The sequence below is a fragment of the Convolutriloba macropyga genome, chromosome 1 (assembly GCF_964194025.1).
Source record: "Convolutriloba macropyga chromosome 1, txConMacr16.3, whole genome shotgun sequence".
Lineage (NCBI taxonomy): Eukaryota > Metazoa > Xenacoelomorpha > Acoela > Convolutidae > Convolutriloba > Convolutriloba macropyga.
In genome coordinates this window covers 88,634,478-88,659,693 of record NC_134468.1, presented here as the reverse complement: position 1 = coordinate 88,659,693, position 25,216 = coordinate 88,634,478, and the positions used below count along the sequence as shown (strand labels likewise).

Genomic DNA, 25,216 nt, shown 5'->3' with positions numbered 1-25,216 from the left:
TATTTCTGCCGAAATGCTAAAGTCTCATATTGGAATCGCTGAATGGCTTTGGGACATTGTCATCAAGTGCTGGACTGACGAAAATCTTCCACAAGACTGGAAGTTAGCAGAAAATGTCCCGCTATACAAAAGCAAAGGAAAAAGATCTGAGTGTGGGGACTATTGCGGAATCTCACTGCTCTCGGTACCTGGAAAAGTTTTTGCGTCAATCATCCTGAATAGATGCAGAGATGCACTTGATCAAGTGCTCAGAGAAGAACAATGCGGATTCCGAAAAAGCAGGGGCTGCACTGACCAATTGTTTGCGTTGAGGCAAATACTAGAGAAATGCATGGCCTTCCAATTGGACGTCAGTTTTTGTTTCATTGACTTCCGCGCTGCATTCGATTCGGTGGACCGCGAGATGATGTACAAGATAATGAAACATTACGGGCTCCCACAAAAAGTTGTGAATGTCATCCGCCACAGTTACGAAGGCTTCAAGTGCTGCGTCAAGACAGAGGGCGAGAAAGGCCAGATGTTCGACGTAAAAACTGGCGTTCGCCAGGATGATGTATGGTCGCCTATTCTCTTTGGCCTTGTGATAAACTATGTGTTGGCTAATTCAGTTCAAGGAGGAATCGACATTGGACGCTGTGTTGCTGATCTTGACTTCGCCGATGATGTTGCCCTATTGGGCGTCTCTGATTCCGAAGTTCAAGCAAATCTACATAGAATTGAATCTTTAGTCGAGGCTGTTGGCCTAATGATCAATGTTGGGAAGACAAAGAATATGGGTGTTAAATGCGAAAAACCCGGAGCCAGTGTACCCATTGCTCAAAGGAACGTGGAAGTTCTTACAGGAAACCGCAAAGGCCGTTTTGGGACTCTCATTGAGGCCGAAAACCAATCCCGACTACTCATTGGCAGAGAGGTGCTGGTGGGCAAGAAGAAGAATGCGGGCTGGTTCGAGACACTAGCTGGTGAGAAACTGAGACTGAAGTGTTCGGCGGAGGCTGAGCTTGTGACAGTTAGCAGCGACGAGAGGTCAGTGGTTGCTGATCTAGTGTCTACGGCGAATAAAAGATCATCTGCGGTCTCTGATGACAAAAGTTGTGTATGTTCAGGTTGTAAACGTCGCTTCGACACTGCAAGAGGCTGCAAAGTGCATGAAGCCAGATTCTGCAAGTCTAAAAATTCGAAGAGGGTTGAAGACAGCGCGTCAAAGTTTGTTGGGCTAGAGAAAAGCCTCACTTGTCAGAAGTGCACTAGGAAATTCGCAACTGTGAAAGGCCGACGAATTCACGAGTCACGATACTGCGGCAGAGAAAAGGCTGGAAGATCTCGCATTTTCTCCTGCAATGTCCACGATCGAGATGGAGTGGAGTTCGAAAATGTAGAAGCTTTCAAGTATCTCGGTTCTTTCGTGAGCTTGCAACATGGTGACCTAAAGGAAATCAGTGTCAAGCTGGCGGAAGGGAGACAGCAATTTGCGAGCTTTCAGAAGCTTTGGAAGAGCAAACAACTTAGTATTCCCCTCAAATGCAAGTTATACAGAGCTCTCGTGTTATCAGTGGTCTTATATAGCTCTGAAACGTGGACCATGAATAAATCAACGCAACGGAAACTTGAGAGCTTTCACACCAGTTGTCTGCGAAGGATACTATGTTTTTCATATCTGGAGAGGGTGACAAATGAAGAAGTACTGGCTAGATCACGTATGTCGACACTTTCTGCAATGATCATGATAAACGGTAGAAATGATTTTGCCATATCCTGAGGATGAATGACGATCGTCTAGCGCTCCGATTCTTCACCTGGGAGCCGACAGAAAAATATCGATATGCTAAACGAGCTCCAGGAGGTCAACGCAAGACGTGGATGGATCAACTTGAACAAGATTGCTCAAGGAACAACATGAGCTACATCACCTTACGACAGAAAGCGAAAATAGAGTCTAAATCCCGCTTCAACAGTTTTGTCGAACAGCATTTCCTGGATTAAATAAACCCAGATAAGCTCAAACTTATATGCATTCTTTTAACTTGTTTGTACTTATTGTCATTGTTCCTTTATTTCTTTATGGAATTTAAGTGTTCAAACAGTAGTAGTAGTAGTAGTAGTAGTAGTAGTAGTAGTAGTAGTAGTAGTAGTAGTAGTAGTAGTAGTAGTAGTAGTAGTAGTAGTAGTAGTAGTGGTAGTAGTAGTGATGGTGGTAGTAGTAGTAGTAGTAGTAGTAGCAGTAGTAGAGAAGGCTTCTGGATTTCATCCACGAGTGGTCCACACCCTTCTTCGTCAGTTAGAAGAGCTTGTTTGAATGTTACAATTCGTACATGAGCAGCAAACTCTCCAGGTACAGGTGTCGTTCTCCGTAAAACGTTTCCTAAGGATTTGCGTGTAGATATTGGTTATCCTTTTTATTTTTTTTGATTTGGTCCTTAAATCGGTTATTCTACAAAAAATATTGCATAAGATTTCTGTTCTTATCCACAAAATTTGCATCGCTGTTACATAGTCTTGTTTTTGCAATAATAACTTAATGTGTGCCTTGACTTGTTCTTTCATTTGTGTTGTACTTAAAAAACTGGTTTATATTTATGTTGTAATCGCCGTCATTAATATTACAGTAAAGTAAGAGACTGTGCAGTTCTAAATACATCGCAAGAGGTAGAGTATTCAGAGTTAGAAGCCTGTTTTTGTAGTCGATGGAGTTTCCAAGGATCGATTTTGTTGCTTTTTTCTGTATTTTCTCTAGCAAGATTATATCCTTTTTGTTAGGGTGAAATTTCTCACTCGCGTATGGTACAATGGGGACAACATAGCCCTTATAAGCGTTGAGTTTGTTAATGGCTGTCGTTTTGTTTGATATATTTCTTTTTAGGTACCAGAGTGCTCCCATTGCTTTGGAAAAACGTCCATTTGCGTTTGCTGTCCAGGTGAGGTTTTCCGTGACTCCGACCCCTAAATCTTTTTGTCTGTTCGCTGATTTAACGATTTGGTCACACATTTTATTGTCCTTTTTCTTGATAAAAAGTTTGCTACATTTGTCTTCGTGAAGGCAAATTTCGTTTTCTAGGCACCAGTTATGTAGTTTATCCAAATCTTTTTCGAGCGAATTTTAGTTGCTACTGATCAGTTCGTAGTCGTCGCATATCCATATGAAAGAATATTATCTATCAGTTCTGGGGAGTCATTTATTTAGGCAAGAAACAGTAGTGGCCCAAGTAGGGACCCTTGAGGGTCTCCAATCATAACTAATAAAGAACTAGAAAAATTTGGATAATTGTTACTTGTTGTTTTCTGTCAGTAAGATAGTCTGCAGTGATGTCTAATGCTTGCCGCCTAATCCCAGGGTAAATAATTTCTCCAAAAGTTTTTCGTGGGGTACTTAGTCGAACGCTTTTTGGAAATCTAGGTAGAAGACCGCTAACTCCTCAGTCAACTTTTGGTCATTGAAAGTGCAGAGTGTAGATTTAATGAAGGAAACGTAGAAGTGGACAGTGGTTGAGGGTTTCGGCCGGAAACCGTACTGTGAGTCGTGAATCTGAGCGCTAATACAATTGAAAAAGCCGTCGTAAATTACTTTTTCAAAAATTTTTGATGGACATTTGAGATAGTTTATTGGTCTGTAGTTATGGATGGCAGTCTTGTTCCCGTCCTTATAAATTGGTGTAATAACCCTATCCTTCCATTATTTACGTTCAACGTCAGGTTAAAACTGTTTCACAAATTGTTGAAGGATGAAATGAATATGTATTTACATTTGTCTAAGACCACATTTTAACCAATTCTAGGAACTATCTTAAAAAAATTCAAATTGAATATTTTTCATTTACGCAATCAAAAATTACAGGCCGTCATTTATACAATATTTAGGCTATTTACAACTCATATTTACAGCTGTTGTGAATTCCTTCAAAAACATTCCTTTCCGGATTTTTCGGTTTTGGCCATGATTTTGTATTTCTAGGGTAATTCGCAAGGGTAATTATAACCGAAAGTTCTGCAAGCGTTATTATATTAAAGGCTGCCTTGAATAAAGGATTTCCATCTAACTGCAAAATAAGTGTGGGCATCCCATCCCGGTCTTTAAGGATGAAAACAAAGCCATGAATGGAAAGTATTACTCAAAAAGCCTACTCTTTAATGTGTCAAAGTGCTCGAGAAGTTCATTGTTAACGGACTTTACGAGATAGCAAAGACAATACACGATGCACAACCCAGTTTCAGGAGATGTGGATCAGTTGTAACGGAACTCATCTTCTTTCTATACTTGCTTTGATAAAAAGGAAAATAAGTTTTTCGTGTTCAATAAGGCTTCCGATAGTGTACCACATGATAGACTTTTACAAAAAGTCGAATAGTAAATTGAGGTAACTTTACGAATTGGAGGTACGTTCTAAACGTAATTGCGAGCTAGCTCAGTTAACGGAAACAGCACATTTAAGTAAATGATTGCATGTGAAACTCAAATATGTATCGACTTTATCGTTAATTCATACATTTAAGGTTATTGCTATGGTAGGAAGTGTGAATAGTTATTCATCAACGAGGAAGCGCAGACGATCTGGTCAATCAGATGCAAGTTCCTCAATCATAAGCGAAGATGCAGCTTTGCATGCAGGAGGAGCGAGTGTGGCTGCTGGAGGCAGCAGTCTTCCTATTGATCTGTTATCACCCGCCTCCAGCAATCTGTCGGCCAAGAAAAGGCCTAAAGGAATCGTGATGGCTCCTGGAAATTTGGTGAGCTAATTTGGTTATAGCTAAGCCCATTGGAAAATCATTACTAGCTATTTGCAATAATTGAGACTGAAAGCAGTTACTTGCTGATATTGGCCATAATTCTCGTGAGATGCGTTTTTGAGTGAGAACTGGCAGAGGTCTGAGTTTGACAATTAATTAATGACGTTCGCCTATCGATAGGTTTCATGCTGATCATTTATCGATGCTGCGTGCAAAACTATTATTCGGGTGAACTGGTTGTGAACTACAAAAACGTGTTTTTGGACGTGTTCTATTCACCTCCGAGGAGGTGGAGTTTGGTGCTACGGTTGCGGTACATATATGCATATCAAATGCAGTGGTCTGTCAACTAAAAACGATCACCATCCAAACTTCATTTGCAAACACTGCAGTCAACCTGCAAAAATTGACCCTCAAGAAAATGATCCAACACCCTCAATCGAGACACCCCCGGAACCATGCGACTTTTGGAAAAATTTTAAAGACGAACAAATAGAAACACTAAGGAAAATATACAACGAAATAGTTCACTGGAAACCAATCTTCTTTACCATTAGCAAAAATAAAGTAGGCTTCAAAATTGCAGATGTTATGAACATCATTCTCACCAGAACGCTTGAAGATGGGCCTCAGACTGAATGCGCTATGATTTGCACAATGATAATGCCGCATTTACTTCTCGCAAGATCCAAAAGTGAAAATGATGCTTCAATAACAAAAACCTTATCTAGAAGGCTCGATCTGTGGATCAGATGCAAATTCGACGACCTTTTTGTTGAGGCCAAGGCACTTCAGGAACGCTTAAGGAAATTAAATAGAAAACGAGAAGTGAATGAATTTAAAGCCTTTGACAAACAAATGGAGTCCGGTAAGATATCGAATGCTTTACGATGTCTTTCAGACGATGCAAAGGGCGGTGTGCTATCAACATCCGATAAAGTGACTATCAAAGGAAAAAACTGCACCGTACTCGATCTTCTACAAGAAAAGCATCCATGCAGTCAGAAAGCTGATCTTAAGTACGTAGTAACTGACCTGAAAAATCGGGATTTACCGTTCCATCCCTCTATTTTTGAAAAAATAAATGTCTCTGAAATAAAACGCGCCGCAATGAAAACAAATGGCAGCCATGGCCCATCTGGTCTTGATGCTAGCGAGTGGAGACGACTTTTGACATCATACAAATCCTCCTCAATCGATCTTTGCAAAACAGTGTCCAAACTTGCAATCAGAATTGCCACCGAAGAATTAAATTTCTTGAATTCTTATAACGCTTGCCGTCTGATTGCACTAGATAAATGCCCTGGGGTTCGACCAATTGGCATTGGCGAGGTCATAAGACGAATTATAGGCAGGAGTATAGTAAAGTGCGTTAAACGAGATCTCCAATTACTTGGGGGAAACGTACAAATGTGCCTTGGACAAAAGAGTGGCATGGAACATGCTATCCATGCACTCCGGCAGCGCTTTCTTGAAGATCGTACTGAAGGTATCCTACTGATTGATGCCAGGAACGCGTTTAATAGCTTGAATAGAGATCTGGCTCTAAAAAACATCAGAAATCTTTGTCCCTCAATTTATACAGCAATCAGAAACTCGTATAAGACCCCATCAGACCTCTTCATTGATAAAAGAGTAATCAAGTCTCAAGAAGGAACAACACAAGGTGATCCAATAGCCATGGCAATGTACGGAGTTGCTATACTTCCTCTCATCGACATGCTCGAAGATCAAAATTTGACTCATAAATGGTACGCAGATGATGGCAATGTGGCCGGTAGTCTTGAATCACTGCGATTAGTGCTAGATAAGCTCTATGAACATGGCAGTGCATTCGGTTATAATGTGATCAAATGTCATCTTATTACAAAACCTGAGTTTGTTCAGAAGGCGAACAAAGTTTTTTCGGGATTAGATGTTGATGTTATTGAAGGTCATCGAGTCCTAGGTTCAGTTATTGGTTCTGATGAAAGTTGCAACGATTTTCTGAAAGAAAAGTCAGTGAACTACTCTAACATGCTTGAGAAACTCGCTAAACATAGTAAGGTGTCCCCTCAGAATGTGTACAAATCATTTACGAACGGATTGCAACACAAGTTGACTTTTATTGCTAGGACTACTCCAAACGCGGACAGTCTGCTGAGGGAAGCCGAAAAAATAATTGATAAAAATCTTATACCTTCAATGTTGAATCATCCCTCTTACAGTGACAGATACCGGAAGGTTTTCTCTCTTCCTCTTAAAGAGGGTGGGCTGAACATTCTTCTTCCTGAAGACAGGGCAAACGAATATGAAAGATCTATTCGGGTTTGTGAGCCGTTACAGAATCAAAACGCTATAGATGCAGAGTTTTATCAGGAGAAAATACTTCAGAAAATCAGAAAAGAAAAACAGGAACAAGCTATAGCGAAAAAGTTGGCAATCAAAGATCTCATCAATGATAAAGAGGCATATTCTCTAGATTTGGCTATGGAAAAAGGAGCATCATGCTGGCTAAATGCACTTCCATTGAAAAGATATCATTTTGATTTAACCAAGGGAGAGTTTAGAGATGGAATTGCTCTTAGATATGGATGGGATCCCGTAAAATTGCCATCAAGATGCGCATGTGGAGAAAATTTTAATGTAGCCCATGCTCTTCATTGTCCAAAAGGTGGCTATACGCACATAAGACACAATGACATCCGTGACTCTTTTGCCAACCTGCTCAATGAGGTCTGCGATGATGTCGAAGTAGAGCCCTGTCTTCAGTCTTTGCAAGGGGAAACCTTCGCAAATAGAACTACTACTATTGATGACGACGCTCGACTAGATATCAAAGCTAATGGTTTCTTCGATTCACGCTTCAGCAGAACGTTCTTTGATGTGAAAGTGTTTAATCCGTATGCGAAGAGTTGCCCAAGAAGCATACCGGATTCCTACAAATATCACGAGTCCATCAAGAAGCTGAAATACGAACAAAGGATAATCGACGTCGAGAAAGCCACCTTCTGTCCGTTAATCTTCTCGTGTACAGGAGGAGCTGGTCCATCAGCATCAAAAGCCATACAGAGATTGGCTTCTAGGATCAGCGACAAGAAAGAAGATTCATATTCGGACGTGATCACGTACATAAGGACAAAATTAAGTTTCGCTCTTTTACGTAGCTCCATACTCTGCCTCCGTGGCGCGCGCTCCATGCGCAGGCGCCCTGCAGTAGAAGCGTCAATAGGAACCATTGTAGAGGAAGGGAGGCTGTTATGCTAAATGCTTGATATTTTTTCTAATCTTGATTCAAAATCACTGCATATTATACTTTAATTGCTACTTACCATATCTATCTTGTTCATAATTCTGATGCTTTATTTTCTTTATCCTTTGCATCTGATGCTTCAATTTTTGACTACTGTCAGAATTTATAAATACACATAGGAGTTGACTTGCTGCCCCCGAGTTGACCGACTACCCTTTTAGGGGAGGGGCTTTCTCTTAATTGACCCTTTTTTCCGAGCATAAATGACAAAATCAATGGAAAAACTACTCCATGATAAACACCAGCAACGCTCTACTGGCGAAAAACAACACATGCAAAAAATAGGTTATTTGAAGTAGGTAATTAGTAGTTTAACTCAATTTTTGCCACGTGTCGATTTTTTTAGTTTTGTAGTTGTCCGGCTATGTTTTCAATTTTAATCGTTGTAGTTGTCTAGAACATGTCCCATTGTAGTTGTCTCAAATAACACCCCCCCCCACCCTTGAAGCGGTCTACAATAAAATGGAGAGAACAATTGTTTTGACCTCTATCGGCTTGTTTTTTGCTTTGTTTGGTCTGAAATATTTCATATTTCTACCATTTGTACCTGTTGAAAGATGTTTAGGAAGTGTCTGAACATAGTGCAAGCGCACTTTACATATCCTCCTCTGAGTGATAAGTGTCAATTGATTTCCGTTGTAATTTTCATCAAAAACCTGAATTGATTGGATGTTTGAGTGGAGTGTTGGTTGTTTTAGCAAAGCCTCATTCTGAACATCTTTGAGAATGTTCGCGTGGTGACAAACGAAAATGGAAAACTGCTCTGTGAGTCTCTCATGCGAATGCCAACCAGAAGGTATGCATCATTGATCATCATTTATGGTTTCCAGAAGAGAACCTAGTGATTGCTTTTCTATAATTGAGGGTATCGCTGCTGCTCTTAATGAATACCGCCAACAGCTGGAAAGCTAAAAGGCTGTACATTGGAAATATGGACCTGAATCTTGTACCCGAGTAGAATATGACCATGTTAAACGACTGGAAAGAGGGAATATATTAATACACCTTATGAGGCCCTACAACAAAGCATTGTGTGGTTGTGTCAGAAACGCAACTAGTTCAGAGGATAAGGGCAGAGTATGATATCAGTTGGTATAATAAAACCAGAAACTGATTCAGCCATATTGAAAGATGTTATGTATTTCTATCATAATTTGACACGCTATGTACTACTTTAACTTTATCTTAATGATATTCGATTTATTAATCGAAGGGCAGACAGAAAAGCATTTTTTGTTGGCAAATTTGTGCATTTGTATTGAAAATAAGAAGAGAATAGAGAAGAGGCAAGAGTAGAAATTTGATCTCGTTTGTTGTGTAGATCCAATCCAGAGTATTACGAGGTGGTCAAGGAGCCCATTGACTTCAGCATCATTCAGAAGAACGTGAAGAGTGCCAAGTATTCAACTATGGAGCAGTTCGTGCACGATGTCCAACTAATGGTTGAAAATGAAAAGTTGTATCACAGGGTCAGTACTTCCATATGAAGGCCATATCTGATCTGTTTACATTTTGTATTATTGTTTTTTGGTAAAGACAAATTGAACCTCTTTCTTTATAAATATTTGACCTTGTTCTAAAGTAAATTTGGTGACTCAAAGGGTTTCAAAAGGGCTTTTGAGTGTGATGAGCATTAGACTTAGAATACAATTTTAAAATTTACATAGCATATTGCATTAAATGATTCTGGCATTGTGGGATTTTAACGGGCAGTTTTGTAGCTATGAACTATGACCTGTACGCTCATCTCGGCTTTTTATTACGATTCGAACCCCAATTTTTTGATAAAATTTAATTTCAAAAATCATGAAATCTTTTTTTCCGACTGTGTTACATTCTGTCCATATTCTTCACATCCTAGTTTTTACCATTCAAGCCTTGTCCTGGCACCTACATTTATTTTCGTTATATTTGGTTTTTGTGTTGTTAAAAAGTTTTATTGATTTCAGCATTCCGTTTTTTCTTTGGTTTTTAATTGATTTCCTTCAACATTAGGGAGTACTGAGAGTTTGGTGGAAAGCCTTTTCCGAAGTTTTGACTGATCATTGTTTTCTGCAATTTTTAAGGGGCCTTCGTTTTGTTTTTAAACCATTTTTGCATTGAATATTTTTCTGTTGCTTGAGTCTTTTCTATGATTATTTTTTTTGATTTAGTATGGAATCATTTTGTATATCATATAGCCAACAAGGAAGCATATCTTATTTTTGTCTGAATTCCAGTAATTAGAAAACCGATTGTGGTTTTCTGAGTCTTAAGTTTAAATATTCCGTTTCAAAATTTAATTTAGTTTCTAAGATTTAGCTGCCTTTGAGACTAGAATCATGGACTATTTGATGACAATTGATAGCGCTGCCAACTTTTTCAGCCTTTCAGTATTTTGACCATCCTAAATATTTTGAACCTTTTTTAACGTTACCAAAGTTTTCAATAATATGAATTTTTGCATTTTGTTTCTTTTGTTGACAGCGTTATATTTTTCACCAATTTATAGATCAGAATTGGGGAGATGAGTTAATGGTTTAATACAAAAGTTAATATCCTCGGCTGTAATTATTGTTTTTGTGAAGTTTGGACCCTTCTAGTCGCTTCCCGAATTCTTCCGGCTATGTTTTTTTAGATCTTTTCACACATTTTCTTGATTTTTGAAGTCAAATTGGAGTTGTGACTTTGGTCACGCCCCAATTTGTTCCCATTTTTCTCTAGTTCATTCTAGTTTCTCTACGGTTGTGGTTTTTTCTTTTATTAATAGCCGCATAGCGATAGTTGGGGCTCTTTTTGGCCTTCTCTTTAGTTTTTACAATTCAAATATTTCGAATTGTTTTGGGGCGCGCTTTTTTTTTAAAGATCTGTCCTACATTTTCCTGATTTTCGAAGTGAAATTGGAGTAGTGATTTTGGTAAAGCCAAAACAAGTTGAGCGAAAAAGCTAACAGTTCTGCGGCGTGAAACTTTTTCGCTCTAAGTTGAGTGAGAATACGGTGTTTGATTGGATTTTTTCTATATGGTTATCGCAATCCATTCATAGTTTATTTGGACGCTTCGAGTCGCTTCCCGAATTTTTTCGGCTATGTTTTTAAGATCTGTTCACACATTTTCTTGATTTTTGAAGTCAAATTGGAGTTGTGACTTTAGTCACGCCGAAACCGGAATTAGAGCGGAAAAGCGAGTTGTTTTGCGGTATGAAATTTTTCGCTCTAGTTTTGAAGAGTAAGAAAGCGGTTTTTGAACAAAAATTTACTTCTCGTTAGTGGTTTTTTGTTCACATGCGGCAATTTCTTATTTGAATCAATTTTTCATTTCTCGCTAGTCCTTTTTTGTTTTGACATGCGGCATTTGGCATTGATTTTTAGTTGTTTATTTTGGTTTTTTATCTGATTTTTTAGAATTGGTTTTCCCAAGTCACCCATTGTCCGTTTTAGGTCAAGTTTTTTGTTTAGACAATGAAAATTCTTTGAATTGTATTTCAGGACTTGTCCTGCTATGTTTCGCCGTCTGACACTTTTTCGTTTTACATTCACACAGGAAAGCTGAAGTCAAATTTCCTGAATGACTTCTTCTTCTCACTAACGGCTTTTTTTGTGCGCGTGACGTCATTTCTCACTCTCGCCAGCAGAAGCTTCTTGCGTGATTAGATTTTAATCATAGGTGATTTACCTCACTCAATAAAATGACGTTTGCGCATAAAACTCAAGTTTAATTTGAATTAAATTAAGGTCAAAGGAACTGATATGTTTAAATAAAGTCCCTAATGAAGGGGCTCAACGAATTTTAAGCTTTTTTAATTTATCGCTGATTGTTTTTTACATATCTTTTTGAGCGGCGTCGATACCTTTTTCAACTTATATCTGTATGTCTCTATCTCTTATTACATGGCACGCAGGTCTTCTTTCGCAGCTATTCCAGCAATCTGCCGGCTATGTTCTCATTTTGCTGAAAATTTTTGTAACTGTAGTTGCCCAGCAGAGCAATCTAAATTGATCACGAGATGAAATCGAATATTGGAACAGAAGTAATCCATAAAGCCCAGGTCTAGATGCCACGAGTCTTCGAAAACGGGATAAACAAATAGCGCCCGGTGTGCATTCATTGCTCATAGAGCCTTTCTGCTGACTTATCTCTAAGTATTCCATTCACAGAAAGTAACTTGGAGACTTATACTTATGGTGTGAAGGGCGGCTCTTAGAGGTTGACCCCCCACACAGCCCCCTCTCACTGCACCCCCAATCCCAGTCTCTGCACATATTTCAAGCCGTAGGGGGCCCGTGCAGCCAAACACCGCCCTCCCACCGTTTTTCCCCCTCCCCCAACTGAGAGAGACAATTCGTTTGAGAGGCAATTCGCTCGACGCTAGTCGCTTATGTTCCTTCTTGTAGCCAAAGAATCAAGGATTTTGAATTCTGCGTTGTTGTTTTTAGGCGAGCCAGGTTTTTGCTCACTGGCATACTCACGATTTTTGTTTTGTCGGCTGGTTTAATTTTTTTTACGATTACTTACCCTGAAAGAAAAAAACGCATTTTTGTGCACTTCATTCTCAGCCTTCAATGAAAGGACTAATTGTTGGTCTGTCTTTGATACTGTTTTTTTGAGACTGCAGATCTACAAAGCTATTGCGGCTATATCTCGCAATCTGCTTGCTACGTTTATGAAGGAGTTTAGTTGAAACAGTAACATGCTGATGACCACCTTCTTGGCAAATTAGATTTTGTCCCCATTTTTCGCTAGTTCATTCTAGTTTCTCTACGGTTGTGGTCTTTTCTTTTATTAATAGCCGCATAGTGATAGTTGGGGCTCTTTTTGGCCTTCTCTTTAGTTTTTACAATTCAAATTTTTCGAATTGTTTTGGGGCGCGTTATTTTTAAAAGATATGTCATACATTTTACTGATTTTCGAAGTGAAACTGGAGTAGTGATTTTGGTAAAGCCGAAACAAGTTGAGCGAAAAAGCTAATAGTTTTGCGGCGTGAAACTTTTTCGCTCTAAGTTTAAAGTAGAGTGAAAATACGGTGTTTGATTGGATTTTTTCTATATGGTTTTTGCAATCCATTCATAGTTTATTTGGACGCTTCGAGTCGCTTCCCAAATTTTTTCGGCTATGTTTTTTTAGATCTGTTCACACATTTTCATGATTTTTGAAGTCAAATTGGAGTTGTAACTTTTGCGGTATGAAATTTTTCGCTCTAGTTTTGAAGAGTGAGAAAGCGGTTTTTGAACAAAGATTCACTTCTCGTTAGTGGTTTTTTGTTCACATGCGGCAATTTCTTGTTTGATCCAATTTTTCATTTCTCGCTAATCCTTTTTTGTTTTGACATGCGGCATTTGGCATTGATTTTCAGTTGTTTATTTTGGTTTTTTATCTGATTTTTTAGATGTGGTTTTCCCAAGTCACCCATTGTCTGTTTTAGGTCAAGTTTTTTGTTTAGACAATGAAAATTCTTTGAATTGTATTTCAGGACTTGTCCTGCTATGTTTTTTTGTTTCGTCGTCTGACACTTTTTTTCGTTTTACATTCTCACAACAAAGCTGAAGTCAAATTTCCTAAATGAATTCTTCCTCTCACTAACGGCTTTTGTGCGCGTGACGTCATTTCTCACTCTCGCCAGCAGAAGCTTCTTGCGTGATTAGGTTTTAATCATAAGTGATTTACCTCACTCAATAAAATGACTTTTGCACTTAAAACTTAGGTTTAAAATGAATTAAATTAAGGTCAAAGGAACTGATATGTTTTAATAAAGTCCCTAATGAAGGGGCTCAACAAATTTTAAGCTTTTTTAATTTATCGCTGATTGTTTTTTACATATCTTTTTGAGCGGCGTCGATACCTTTTTCAACTTACATCTGTATGTCTCTATCTCTTATTACATGGCACGCAGGTCTTCTTTCGCAGCTATTCCAGCAATATGCCGGCTATGTTCTCATTTTGCTGAAAATTTTTGTTACTGTAGTTGCCCAGCAGAGCAATCAAAATTGATCAGGAAATGAAATCGAATATTGGAACAGTAGTAATCCATAAAGCCCAGTTCTAGATGCCACGAGTCTTCAAAAACGGGATAAACAAATAGCGCCCGGTGTGCATTCATTGCTCATAGAGCCTTTCTGCTGACTTATCTCTAAGTATTCCATTCACAGAAAGTAACTTGGAGACTTATACTTATGGTGTGAAGGGCGGCTCTTAGAGGTTGACCCCCCACCACACATCAGCCCCCTCTCACTGCACCCCCAATCCCAGCCTCTGCACATTGTTCAAGCCGTAGGAGGCCGTGCAGCCAAACACCGCCCTTCCACCGTTGTCCCCCTCCCCCAACAGAGAGACAAATCGTTTGAGAGGCAATTCGTTTGAGAGGCAATAGCCCGACGCTAGTCGTTTATGTTCCTTCTTTTAGTCAAAGAATCAAGGAGTTTGAATTCTGCGTTGTTGTTTTTAGGCGAGCCAGGATTTTGCTCACTGGCATACTTGCGATTTTTGTTTTGTCGGCTGGTTTAATTTTTTTTTACGATTACTTACCCTGAAAGAAAAAAACGCATTTTTGTGCACTTCTTACGGATCTCATGTTTTTTTTGTGTTTGTTACACATAAGTAGTTGTTTTTAACTGCATTGCGTAATAAGTGTTTTAATAAACGACCTATTTTGACAGCTTTTCTGTATTAAACTCAGTTCGAGCCGTTCTATGTCTAATATTTTTTGTTTAGCCAATGAAAGTTCTTTGAATTGTACGTCAGGACTTGTCCTGCTATGTTTTTATTTCGTCGTCAAGATTTTTGTTACGACCATATGACTTCACAGACACTTCAAATCTGCTTTTTATTCATTCGTTTGTACAATTTCAACTGAAATGCGTGCGTGAGGTCATTTTTCGCTCTTAGTGGAGCGAGTTTTTGTTCATTTGAGTGATCAATTTTTTGGTAACATGACTTACCTCACTCTCAAAAATGAATTCCGCAGTTTGAAATTGACCTTTTTTTACTTTAATTCAAACAGATAAGGTCAAGTGAATGTTTGTCACTCTAAATGAAGGTTATTTGGGAGCAGCTATTAAAGGCAGTAATAATTTCTTTATCAAAATATAACATTCTCAGCATTTAATGAAAGGACTATTTTTTGGTCTGTCTTTAATACTGTTTTTTTGAGACTGCAGATCTACAAAGCTATTGCGGCTATTTTTCTGCAATCTGCCCGCTACGCTTATGATGGGGTTTAGTTGAAACAGTAAGATGCTGATGACCACCTTCTTGGCAAATTAGATTTCGTCTCCATTTTTCTCTAGTTCATTCTAGTTTCTCTACGGTTGTGATGTTTTCTTTTATTGATAGCCGCATAGCGAAATCTGGGGCTCGTTTCGGCCTTCTCTTAGTTTTTACAGTTCAAATATTTTAAATTGTTTTTGGGCGCTGTCTTTTTTGTAAAGATCTGTCATACATTTTCCTGATTTTCGAAGTGAAATTGGAGTAGTGATTTTGGTAAAGCCGAAACAAGTTGAGCGAAAAAGCTAATGGTTTTGCAGCGTGAAACTTTTTCGCTCTAAAATTAAAGTAGAGTGAGAACACGGTGTTTGAACAAAAAATAGCGTTCTCGCTAGTAGTTTTTTTGTTTACATTCGGCAATTTCACTTTGATTGTTACTGTTTTCTTTTATTTTTTGGATTGATTTTTTCTATATGGTTATTGCAATCCATTCATAGTTCATTTTAGGTTTTGTTTTTTTAAAACCAAATTTCCATTTCTCGCTAATGGTTTTTGGTTCAACGGCGGCTCTTTGACATTGGTTAATTTGTGTTTTTTTTTTAGTTTTTTGATTGATTTTTTAGAACTGGTTTTGCCAATTCTATCATAGTCCGCTCTGGGTCTAGATGTTTGTTTAGTCAATGAAAATTCTTTGAATTGTACGTCAGGACTTTTCCTGCTTTGTTTTTTTTTTATTTCGTCATCAAGACCTTTGTTACGACCCTGTGACGTCACAATCACTTAAAATCTGCTTTTTGTTCGTTCGATCGTGCAATTTCAACTGAAGTGCGTGCGTGACGTCATTTTTCGCTCTTAGTGGAGCGAGTTCTTTTGTTCATTTGCGTGATCATTTTTTCGGTCACGTGACTTAACTCACTCTCAAAAATGATTTCCTCACTTTGAAAATGACTTTTCTTTACTTTAATTCAAAGAGATAAGGTCCATTGAATGTAGGCTAATAGAGGCAGCAATAACTTATACAGATTCTTAATCAAATCATAACATTCTCAGCCTTTAATAAAAAGACTATTTGTTGGTCTGGCTTTTATACTGTTTTTTTTTTGAGACTGCAGATCTGCAAAGCTATTGCGGCTATTTTCTTGCAATCTACCCGCTCTGTTTATGAACGAGTGTAGTTGAAACAGTAAGATGCTGATGACTACCTTCTTGGCAAATTAGATTTTGTTTCCATTTTTCTCTAGTTCATTCTAGTTGCTCTACGGTTGTGGTGTATTCTTTTATTAGACGCACAGCGATAGCTGGGTCTATTTTTGGCCTTCTCTTTGGTTTTTACAATTCAAAGATTTTCAATTGTACTAGGGCGCTGTCTTTTTTATAAGATTTGTCATTCATTTTCGTGATTTTGAAGTCAAATTGGAGAAGTGATTTGGGGTCACATCGAAATAGGAAGTGAAGCGAAAAAGCGAGTGACTGATTAATTTTTCGGTCACACGTGACTTACCTCTCAAAAATGACTTCTCAGTTTAAAATTCACTTTTCTTTACTTTAGTTGAAAGAGATAAGGTGAAATGAATGTTTGTCATTCTAAGTGAGGAGCAGCTAATAGAGGCAGCAATGTTTTTAGAGGCAGAAATATTTGGATATTTGGTCAAAAAATAACATCTCATCATTTAATTAAGAGCATTTTTGGTCTGGTTTTTTTTGGGACTGCAGATCTATGAAGCTATTGCAGCTAGTTCTTGGCAATCTGCCAGATATGTTTGTTCTTTTGGGACGCCTTTAGATTTGTTTACTTTTAGTTTTGTTTGGGAACAGATATTCATATTTTTTAAAGAGATTTTTTTTGGTTGAAAAAATTGAGTTTCCTTGAGGTTTCGACAATTTTTGAATTTATTCCATTTTTATGGCCGCAGCCCCTCAACGGCTTGTTTTAGGTGCTCTCTATTTTTTAAAATTTGATTTACTTTTGAGCACGTTTTTCCGTTTTATATGGGTCACGATTTTAACACTTGTCTTCTGACTTACCTCCCTCACTGTTTCAACTGAGTTGATTTTAAATTCCTTCACGCATTGAATTGCGCAACTTAGTAAGTACAGTCGAAATTAAAAGAGCACAACCAAAAGAAACGGGATAAAGCGGTAAATCACGGTCATTAAGTCATATTGCATTAGGTTATCAAAGTTCATTACGGCAAGCTCATTACTAGCTTACATTATTATTAGGCTTTATAGCTCTTTGTTTAGAAGCTGAATTAAGTATAGTTTTAGCGTCTAAATGAAACTGCACAACGAAACTGTCAGATATGTTTGTTCTTTTGGGACGCCTTTAGATTTGTTTACTTTTAGTTTTGTTTGTGTACAGATATTCATATTTTTTAAAGAGATTTTTTTTGGTTGAAAAAATTGAGTTTCCTTGAGGTTTCGACAATTTTTGAATTTATTCCATTTTTATGGCCGCAGCCCCTCAACGGCTTGTTTTAGGTGCTCTCTATTTTTTAAAATTTGATTTACTTTTGAGCACGTTTTTCCGTTTTATATGGGTCACGATTTTAACACTTGTCTTCTGACTTAACTCACTCACTGTTTCAACTGAGTTGATTTTAAACTCCTTCACGCATTGAATTGCGCAACTTAGTAAGTACAGTCGAAATTAAAAGAGCACAACCAAAAGAAACGAGATTAAGCGGTAAATCCCGGTCATTAAGTCATATTGCATTAGGTTATCAAAGTTCATTACGGCAAGCTCATTACTAGCTTACATTATTATTAGGCTTTATAGCTTTTTGTTTAGAAGCTGAATTAAGTATAGTTTTAGCGTCTAAATGAAACTGCACAACGAAACTGTCAGATATGTTTGTTCTTTTGGGACGCCTTTAGATTTGTTTACTTTTAGTTTTGTTTGGGTACAGATATTCATATTTTTTAAAGAGATTTTTTTTGGTTGAAAAAATTGAGTTTCCTTGAGGTTTCGACAATTTTTGAATTTATTCCATTTTTATGGCCGCAGCCCCTCAACGGCTTGTTTTAGGTGCTCTCTATTTTTTAAAATTTGATTTACCTTTGAGCACGTTTTTCCGTTTTATATGGGTCACGATTTTAACACTTGTCTTCTGACTTACCTCACTCACTATTTCAACTGAGTTGATTTTAAATTCTTTCACGCATTGAATTGCGCAACTTAGTAAGTACAGTCGAAATTAAAAGAGCACAACCAAAAGAAACGGGATAAAGCGGTAAATCCCGGTCATTAAGTCATATTGCATTAGGTTATCAAAGTTCATTACGGCAAGCTCATTACTAGCTTACATTATTATTAAGCTTTATAGCTTTTTGTTTAGAAGCTGAATTAAGTATAGTTTTAGCGTCTAAATGAAACTGCTCAACGATTAAGAACACCTTTTTGAAACTGAAGGAATAAAGTCTGTCAATATTTATCTCTTTTTTTTCTGCCTCAATCCCGATGTGCGTCAAGCGCGTGAATCTTGGCTTTTTGCGGCAATCTGCCGACTATGTTTCAGAAGTTAATCATTTTTTTTAAAGAAATGTGCAGTTTCATAAAATAGTTTGTTTTTTTATGCCGACAATGATTTAGCGATCTCTATGGTGGTGACTCCAACAGGAATGTTCTCAGCTTCGTACTTCGAGCCTTTTCCGGAATTCTTCCTGCAATGTTTTTTTTAACGGAAGTACTGTTTTCGGCCGGCGTTTTCACCGGACAGCGGATGTGAGTGAAAGGCCGTGTAAAGGTATTTTTGCTGAATTTTTTTTTTAACAGAATAGGGCATCAAGAAAACCGAATAATTGGCTGATTTCATCTATTTGTTTTACTAATATCCGCAAAGCGATAGCTGAGGCTATTATTGGTCTTCTCTTGTTTTTTTTGTTTCGTCAAGTTTTTTGCACGACGATATAACGTCACAATCAATTCAAGGCTGTTTTTTGTGCATTCGTTTACGCAATTTCAACTGAAATGCGGGAGATGTCATTTTTCAATCTTAGTGGCGAGTGTTTTTTTTTGTTCATTCGCGTCATTAAATTTTTGGTAAAACGTTTCTTACCTCATCTTCATGAATGACTTCTCTCTGAAATTGACTTTTCTTTACTTAAATTCAAAGAGATATGATCAAGGTAATAGTTTCAATTGTATTTATGGTTTTCTTTGTAATGCTCCGACGATTTGAGCCGCTTCCGGAATTCTTCCGGCGATGTTTTTTTGTTTCGTCAAGATTTTTGTTACGACCACATGACGTCACAACTACTTCAAACCTGCTTTTTGTTCATTCGCTCATGCAATTTCAACTGAATTGGGTGCTTGACGTTATTTTTCACACTTAATGAAGAGAATTTTCGTTCATTCGCGTAATTAAGTTTTTGGTCGAAAGTCACTTATATCACGCTAAAAAATGACTCCCTCACTCTGATATTGATGTTTCTTTTCTTTGAATCAATGAGATAAGGTCATGAGAGTGCGTATTACTCTAATTTAAGGGTATTTGAGGGCAGCAATTATAGAAGCAGCAATAAGTTAAACAGATTCTTAATCAATATATATCTCAGCTTTCAATAAAATAGAATTTTTCTGGTCTGTTTTTTTACATCTTTTTGAAACTGCAGATCTACAAAGGTATTGTGCCTATTTTCTGGCAATCTGCCAGCTATGTTTTATTTTGGTAGTTTTTAGTTTTTGTACAAATTGTTTTAGATTGTGGCTGCAATTATCTGTTTATATATTTTTTTCTTTCGTATTCTTAGGTCTTTATAAGAGTTTTTTGTAATCAGTAATTATGGCAAAACGGCTTTTTAAATAGCGTATTGCGGTCCTCACTTTTTGACAAGACGTATTTTTTGTCTTTTCTGAATGTGTATATAATTAAAAAGATTTAGGTTTTTTTCATTTACCTTTCTTTTTTTTTCTGTTTGCCTTTTATTCCAATATCTGTGAGATAGTTCTGAGGATAAGGTAAAAGCAATAATAGAACATAACTGAATTGAGTTCTCTGAAAACTTTTGGGGACTAGGTTTTCTTTACTGATTTTTTGCTTCTATCGATCTTTTTTATTTTTGTTCTGGTGGGGAAAACTTTTGCAAGAGTTGGAACTCATTTAATAAAAGAGCTCTCTAGTCAGTGATTACTATAATTAAAGTTTTCAATTGCTGTGACACCAAATTGAGAATTTTGGTTTTAATTGCTTTGTAACAATTATATTTGTCCTGTGATCTGCTCTTCGCTTGACCGACTTTTTTCCTGGCCCATTTGACTTTTCGTCCTCGAAAACAGGATAAACAGTTAGCATAGCAACCAGAGGGCATCAAGTTTTCTTAGAGCCGCTCAACTCACTAATCTCAAAGTATGCGATTCACAGAAACTGTTTTGAAGACGTATACTCATTGAAGACGTATACTCATCAGCCCCCCCTCCCCCCTCATTTCATATCCCCAATCCCCACCTCTGTGCATCGTTCAGGCCGTAATGACAAGGCGAAGACCCCCCCCCCCGCACTCACACACACACACCCCAACGTTTGCCCTATCACCCCCCCCCCCCCCCTGGTTCACACCCCCTCGCTGTGCTCACCTCACGCCCCTTTAATTAAGCTAAAGCTAGCCTCACTAAACCGTAGCTAGCTACTGACGAAGCCAGATGGTAGTTTCGGAGCAATTCGCCCGACTTCAGTCGGTTATGTTCTTTTATATTTCTCAGTTCTTAGAGTTGAATATCTTTTCTTCACCCATGATCTTCCTCACTCTGAAAATAGCTTCTCTTTCTCAAGTATCTTTTTGCGATGCTTAGAGAGGTTGTTAATAAGAGGAGTATTTTTTTTAGGTCTCATTCTTTTCATTCGCATTTTGAGACTTCAGTATCTGTGAAGCTATCGCAGCGAATTTCGGGCAATAAGCCAACTGTCTAATTTCAGAGATCAAGCCAGGAGCACAAGGACGCCTGTGAGTTCTGGAACATGTTCCTCTCTGTCAAACATGAAGCAGAAGTGCTTGAAAGTGTCACTCGTGCTAGCGAGGTTAGTATCACTATCACTTCAATGATTTAAACAAAGGTAGGCTGTGTAGACAACAAAATTTAACATCAGTATTAAAGAGCGATAAAGTTATCAAAATAAAAGACAATTCATAAAAAGAATTGTAATGTGGCTGTGGTGTAAAAATGTGCAAAGAAATTCATGAGTGATTAATTGTTTCGTTTGAAGATGGAATATTACAAGTCTTTAATGATGGCAAGTGTTCTCTCGTTACTTTATCTCTACTTACTTTGTCTCTCTATCTTATCTTGCCTGTCTGTGCGTATGCATGTTACAATTCCGTAGAATCAAATGGTTTTGCTCATTTAATTCATAAAGAGGACATCTTTCTTCAAGAGACTGAGAATTGACTTAGCAGTGAATCAGCCTGAAGTAGATTGGAGAATTTCATGTCAAAAAAATGTGTTTACTCAGACTATTTTTGGCGGTCGACTATTAAATGCTTTTCATTTAAGTCTGAACCCCCTAAACAAACTGGTGTGGGCCAGCAAGAACAGCAGCAAGTGATGAAATCAAGTCCGAGTACCTCAAAACAGGCTTCTATTTCGGGTTCCGGTGCCCCAGTGGGTCAAGTGATGCAGAATTTGAGCCCTTCAGAGTCGAGGATGATCATAGCTCATGTAATGTATAATCTGCTGAGTGTTCATGAAGATGACAGGTACATTGCCGAGATCTTCAAGAGGGTTCCGAGTGCTCAGAGCTACCCCATCTACTATGAGGTCATCACTAATCCCATCGATTTCTGGATGATATTCAAGAAGCTCAAGGTTCGTCAGTTCTCAAAGGATTGTTTCACATGTTTTAGTGGGTTTAATTAGTGGATCATTTCGAAAAGTGTAGCCGAGTTTTGTAGATGAGAGGGGTCCTTCGCAACATTGAGCCCAAACACATACTACAGAAGCCTCGTTGTGCTCCTCCTTGGTAATGTTCAAAGTTTTAATTTTTTACAGCTGGAACAGTACGACTCCCTGCAGCAGTTTGAGGAAGATGTCACTTTGGTTATAAACAATGCCAAAACCTTCAATGAGCCCGGCTCCCAAGTGTTCAAAGACGCCCTCACCATCAAGAAGCTGGCTTCCTCCTTGATCTACAAATTTCAGATTGAGAAGTAAGTCAACATTCGTATATCATATTAAACCTAGAACCTTGTCCAGTTCATTTTATTTACATTACACGACCGTTGTCGGTACCAAATGCTTAACTTAACAGTTTTAATTAATGTGAAGATCGGTTTCTCATTTAAGTTTTATGAAAAGTAACTCGACTGTTAATCAGCTAGCACTGGAAGTGAGGCTAATGGTGGTTGAGGTGGTTCAATTTTGAGTATCTGTAATGTTAGGGCGCCTGAGGACGAACACTTGATCCAGAAGATTGAGGCGTTCTTTGAGGAGTACTTAACATCTTCAGACAGCGAGTCAGCTGACGACAGCGAACTCAACACCAGTTCAGAGACGCTCCCAGGTGCAGGTACGTCCAAATACAAGACCCTATTTGGCGCCAATTTCGAACATGTTTCAAATGCAGTTTATAGGTATTATAGTAGTCGTTTTCTATGCTGTTTTTTAGCTCGACCGTTTTGACTTCTGTTGTAAAAATTATCTTTTTTATAGCTGCAAAACTTTAAGCTGAGCGGAGCTATTTTGCGGTGTTCGTGGTTTGGTTTCGTCGTCTGGCGCTCTTTTTTCGGTTTACATTTGTTCGCACAGCAAAGCTGAAAAAGTCAAATTTTCTGATTGGGTTCTTCTCATTAACAGCATTTTTATGCGAGACGTCATTTGTTAAAGAAGTTAGGTCATTTCTGTGATTAGATTTTGATTATACGTGACTTCATTCAGTAGAATGATTTTTGCATTTTAAAATATTGTATTTTTGCATTAGTTTGAATAATTTTAAGGTCAACGCATCTTATATGTTTGGTGGGTTGTATAGTGGAGGTCAAACGCCGATGTTTTTGAGTTCATTAAGACTTAGTTAATTTTTTGTGGTTGGATAAGTTGTTTTCAGTGCATGAAACGACGGTTTTCGTTTGTATGTGTACTTGTACTTAATCGAAAATAAATTGATTGTACCTAATTAATAGCCGCCCTCATCTCAGCCGGCTATTATTGCGCTCGTATTTTTTTTACTTCGTCAAACTTTTTTTCGCTTTACCATTTTGACGCTTTTTCGACATTTTGCGTGAAATCTTTTTGACTTCTCGAGGCTAGTTTCTCTCTTCTCTCATTCTGCTAAAAGTGAATTTGAACATCAGTTGCTCAGCAAAGCAATTCAAAATGAACAGAGTCAGTATAAAAAAATTGAAGTCAGAAATAGAAACGGGATAAACCCATAAAGCCCAATTTTAGATGCCCGCTTTTTGAACGTCGTTCCTATAAGTCTTAGTTACCACCTCTAATGCTTATTGGTGTTGATAGTAGCCCCTGTAGCCTCTCTCTAAGAAACAGAAGTATGTTCAACTACGAAATGCCATCAAAATAAATCGGACTTAAAAATATTTTTGTACAAAAATCTTTTTCATTATATTCTATTCGTTCAATCCCAATCATGCTTATTGGAATCAACGGTGGCTATTTTCCGGCAATCTGCCGGGTATGTTTTTTCATGCTAATTTTGTCGTAAACGTTCTTTTGTTCTTTGAGTTAAGACTGTTGTTTTCTCAGCACTGACGCATTCTCCATGGAGATATTAGCTATTTGAAGCAGTTCGTTCGGAGGATATGACTTCGAGTCATTTCAGGAATTTTTCCGGCTACGTTTTGTGTTACGTCGTCTGACGCTTTACATTTATTCACACAGCAATGCTGATGTCAAATTTTGTGAATGACTTCTTGCTCTCACTAACTGCATTTGCGCGGGTAATGTCATTTCTCACTTTCTTTAGCCAACGTTTTTTTTACTCATTTGGGTGATTAAATTTTGATCATACGTGTTTTACCTTCAATAAAATGACTCTTGCACTTTATAACTTAAATTAATTTAAATTAACTTAAGGTCAAAGGAACGCAAATGTGTAAGAAAGGTTTTTAAAGAAAAGGCTTCTGTGCAATGAATTTTAACAAGCTTTCAATTTATCGCTGAATGTTTTTTTTACAAAATTTTTCGAGCGGAGAACCGAAAAATAGCACAACAATACAATTCAGTATCTTTGATTTGTGAAAATGATCGAAAACCGATACTGGCGTTCGGCTGTTCAAATCTTTAACTAACAAATACTCCTCTTAACCAATAAAATAATTGCAAACTGTAGCAGTATCATTAAATCAGTTGATTTTTTCCTAACGTTATATTTGAGATCTCTTCATTACTATGATATCCGAGCCGTTTAGGTAACTGCTTGTGTTGAATAATTGCTTTGTGAAAGTTAGGTCTTTTCATTCGGAGGCGTTTCCCGATTTATTCTTGTGCAACAAAATTGTAGCGTCGGTTTTGGCAGCTACTCGTAGGTTTTGCTACTGGAAACTTTGTATTTTTTAGAAGACTTACTGTTTTCATGCGAAATTTTTTAAAAAAATTTTTTGTTGTTTTGCGCTTTTATAGCAGCGTCAAAGATGGCTGTGTACCAACTTATTTTTTTGAAGTGTTGAAATTTTAAAAGTTTTAGAGCAGAGGCAGCAAAAACTTATTCAGATTTTTAATCAAAATATAACATGAAAAGACTACAATGAAAAGACGATTTTTAGTCTGTCTTTTTTACTGTTTTTTTTTGAGACTGCAGCTATTGCGGCTTTTTCTGGCAATCTGTGAGCTATGTTCTTTGTACTTCCTTGGCGCTAGATTGGTACGGTTGTGCCCTTTGAGAAGTTGAGCTGCATAATAGCTTGAGCTAAATAATTGATTTTTTGAGCAACTGTTTTTGTGGATATACCTGAAAAGAACCCTGGACGCGAAATTCTGAGTTCTTTCAGTGTCAGTTGAGTATCATAACATTAAAAAGAAGGCCTGAAATAGAGCAGTGTTGCAAAGTTTTGACCTAGCTTCAGATTAATTTTA

At 37.7% G+C, this 25,216-nt stretch overlaps 1 protein-coding gene across 1 annotated transcript in view; it reads left to right on the top strand.

Annotated features, from left to right (window-relative positions):
* The first annotated feature begins 4,492 nt into the window (after positions 1-4,492).
* The window catches only part of LOC142354085 (protein polybromo-1-like), a 159,754-nt gene continuing 139,030 nt past the window's right edge, over positions 4,493-25,216 (top strand). The window contains exons 1-7 of the mRNA XM_075406388.1: positions 4,493-4,722; positions 8,713-8,810; positions 9,336-9,483; positions 21,108-21,209; positions 21,683-21,994; positions 22,178-22,335; positions 22,567-22,694. Coding sequence (XP_075262503.1) covers positions 4,498-4,722; positions 8,713-8,810; positions 9,336-9,483; positions 21,108-21,209; positions 21,683-21,994; positions 22,178-22,335; positions 22,567-22,694 — 1,171 coding nt within the window. The 5' untranslated portion in view covers positions 4,493-4,497. The remainder of the gene's footprint in view (positions 4,723-8,712; positions 8,811-9,335; positions 9,484-21,107; positions 21,210-21,682; positions 21,995-22,177; positions 22,336-22,566; positions 22,695-25,216) is intronic.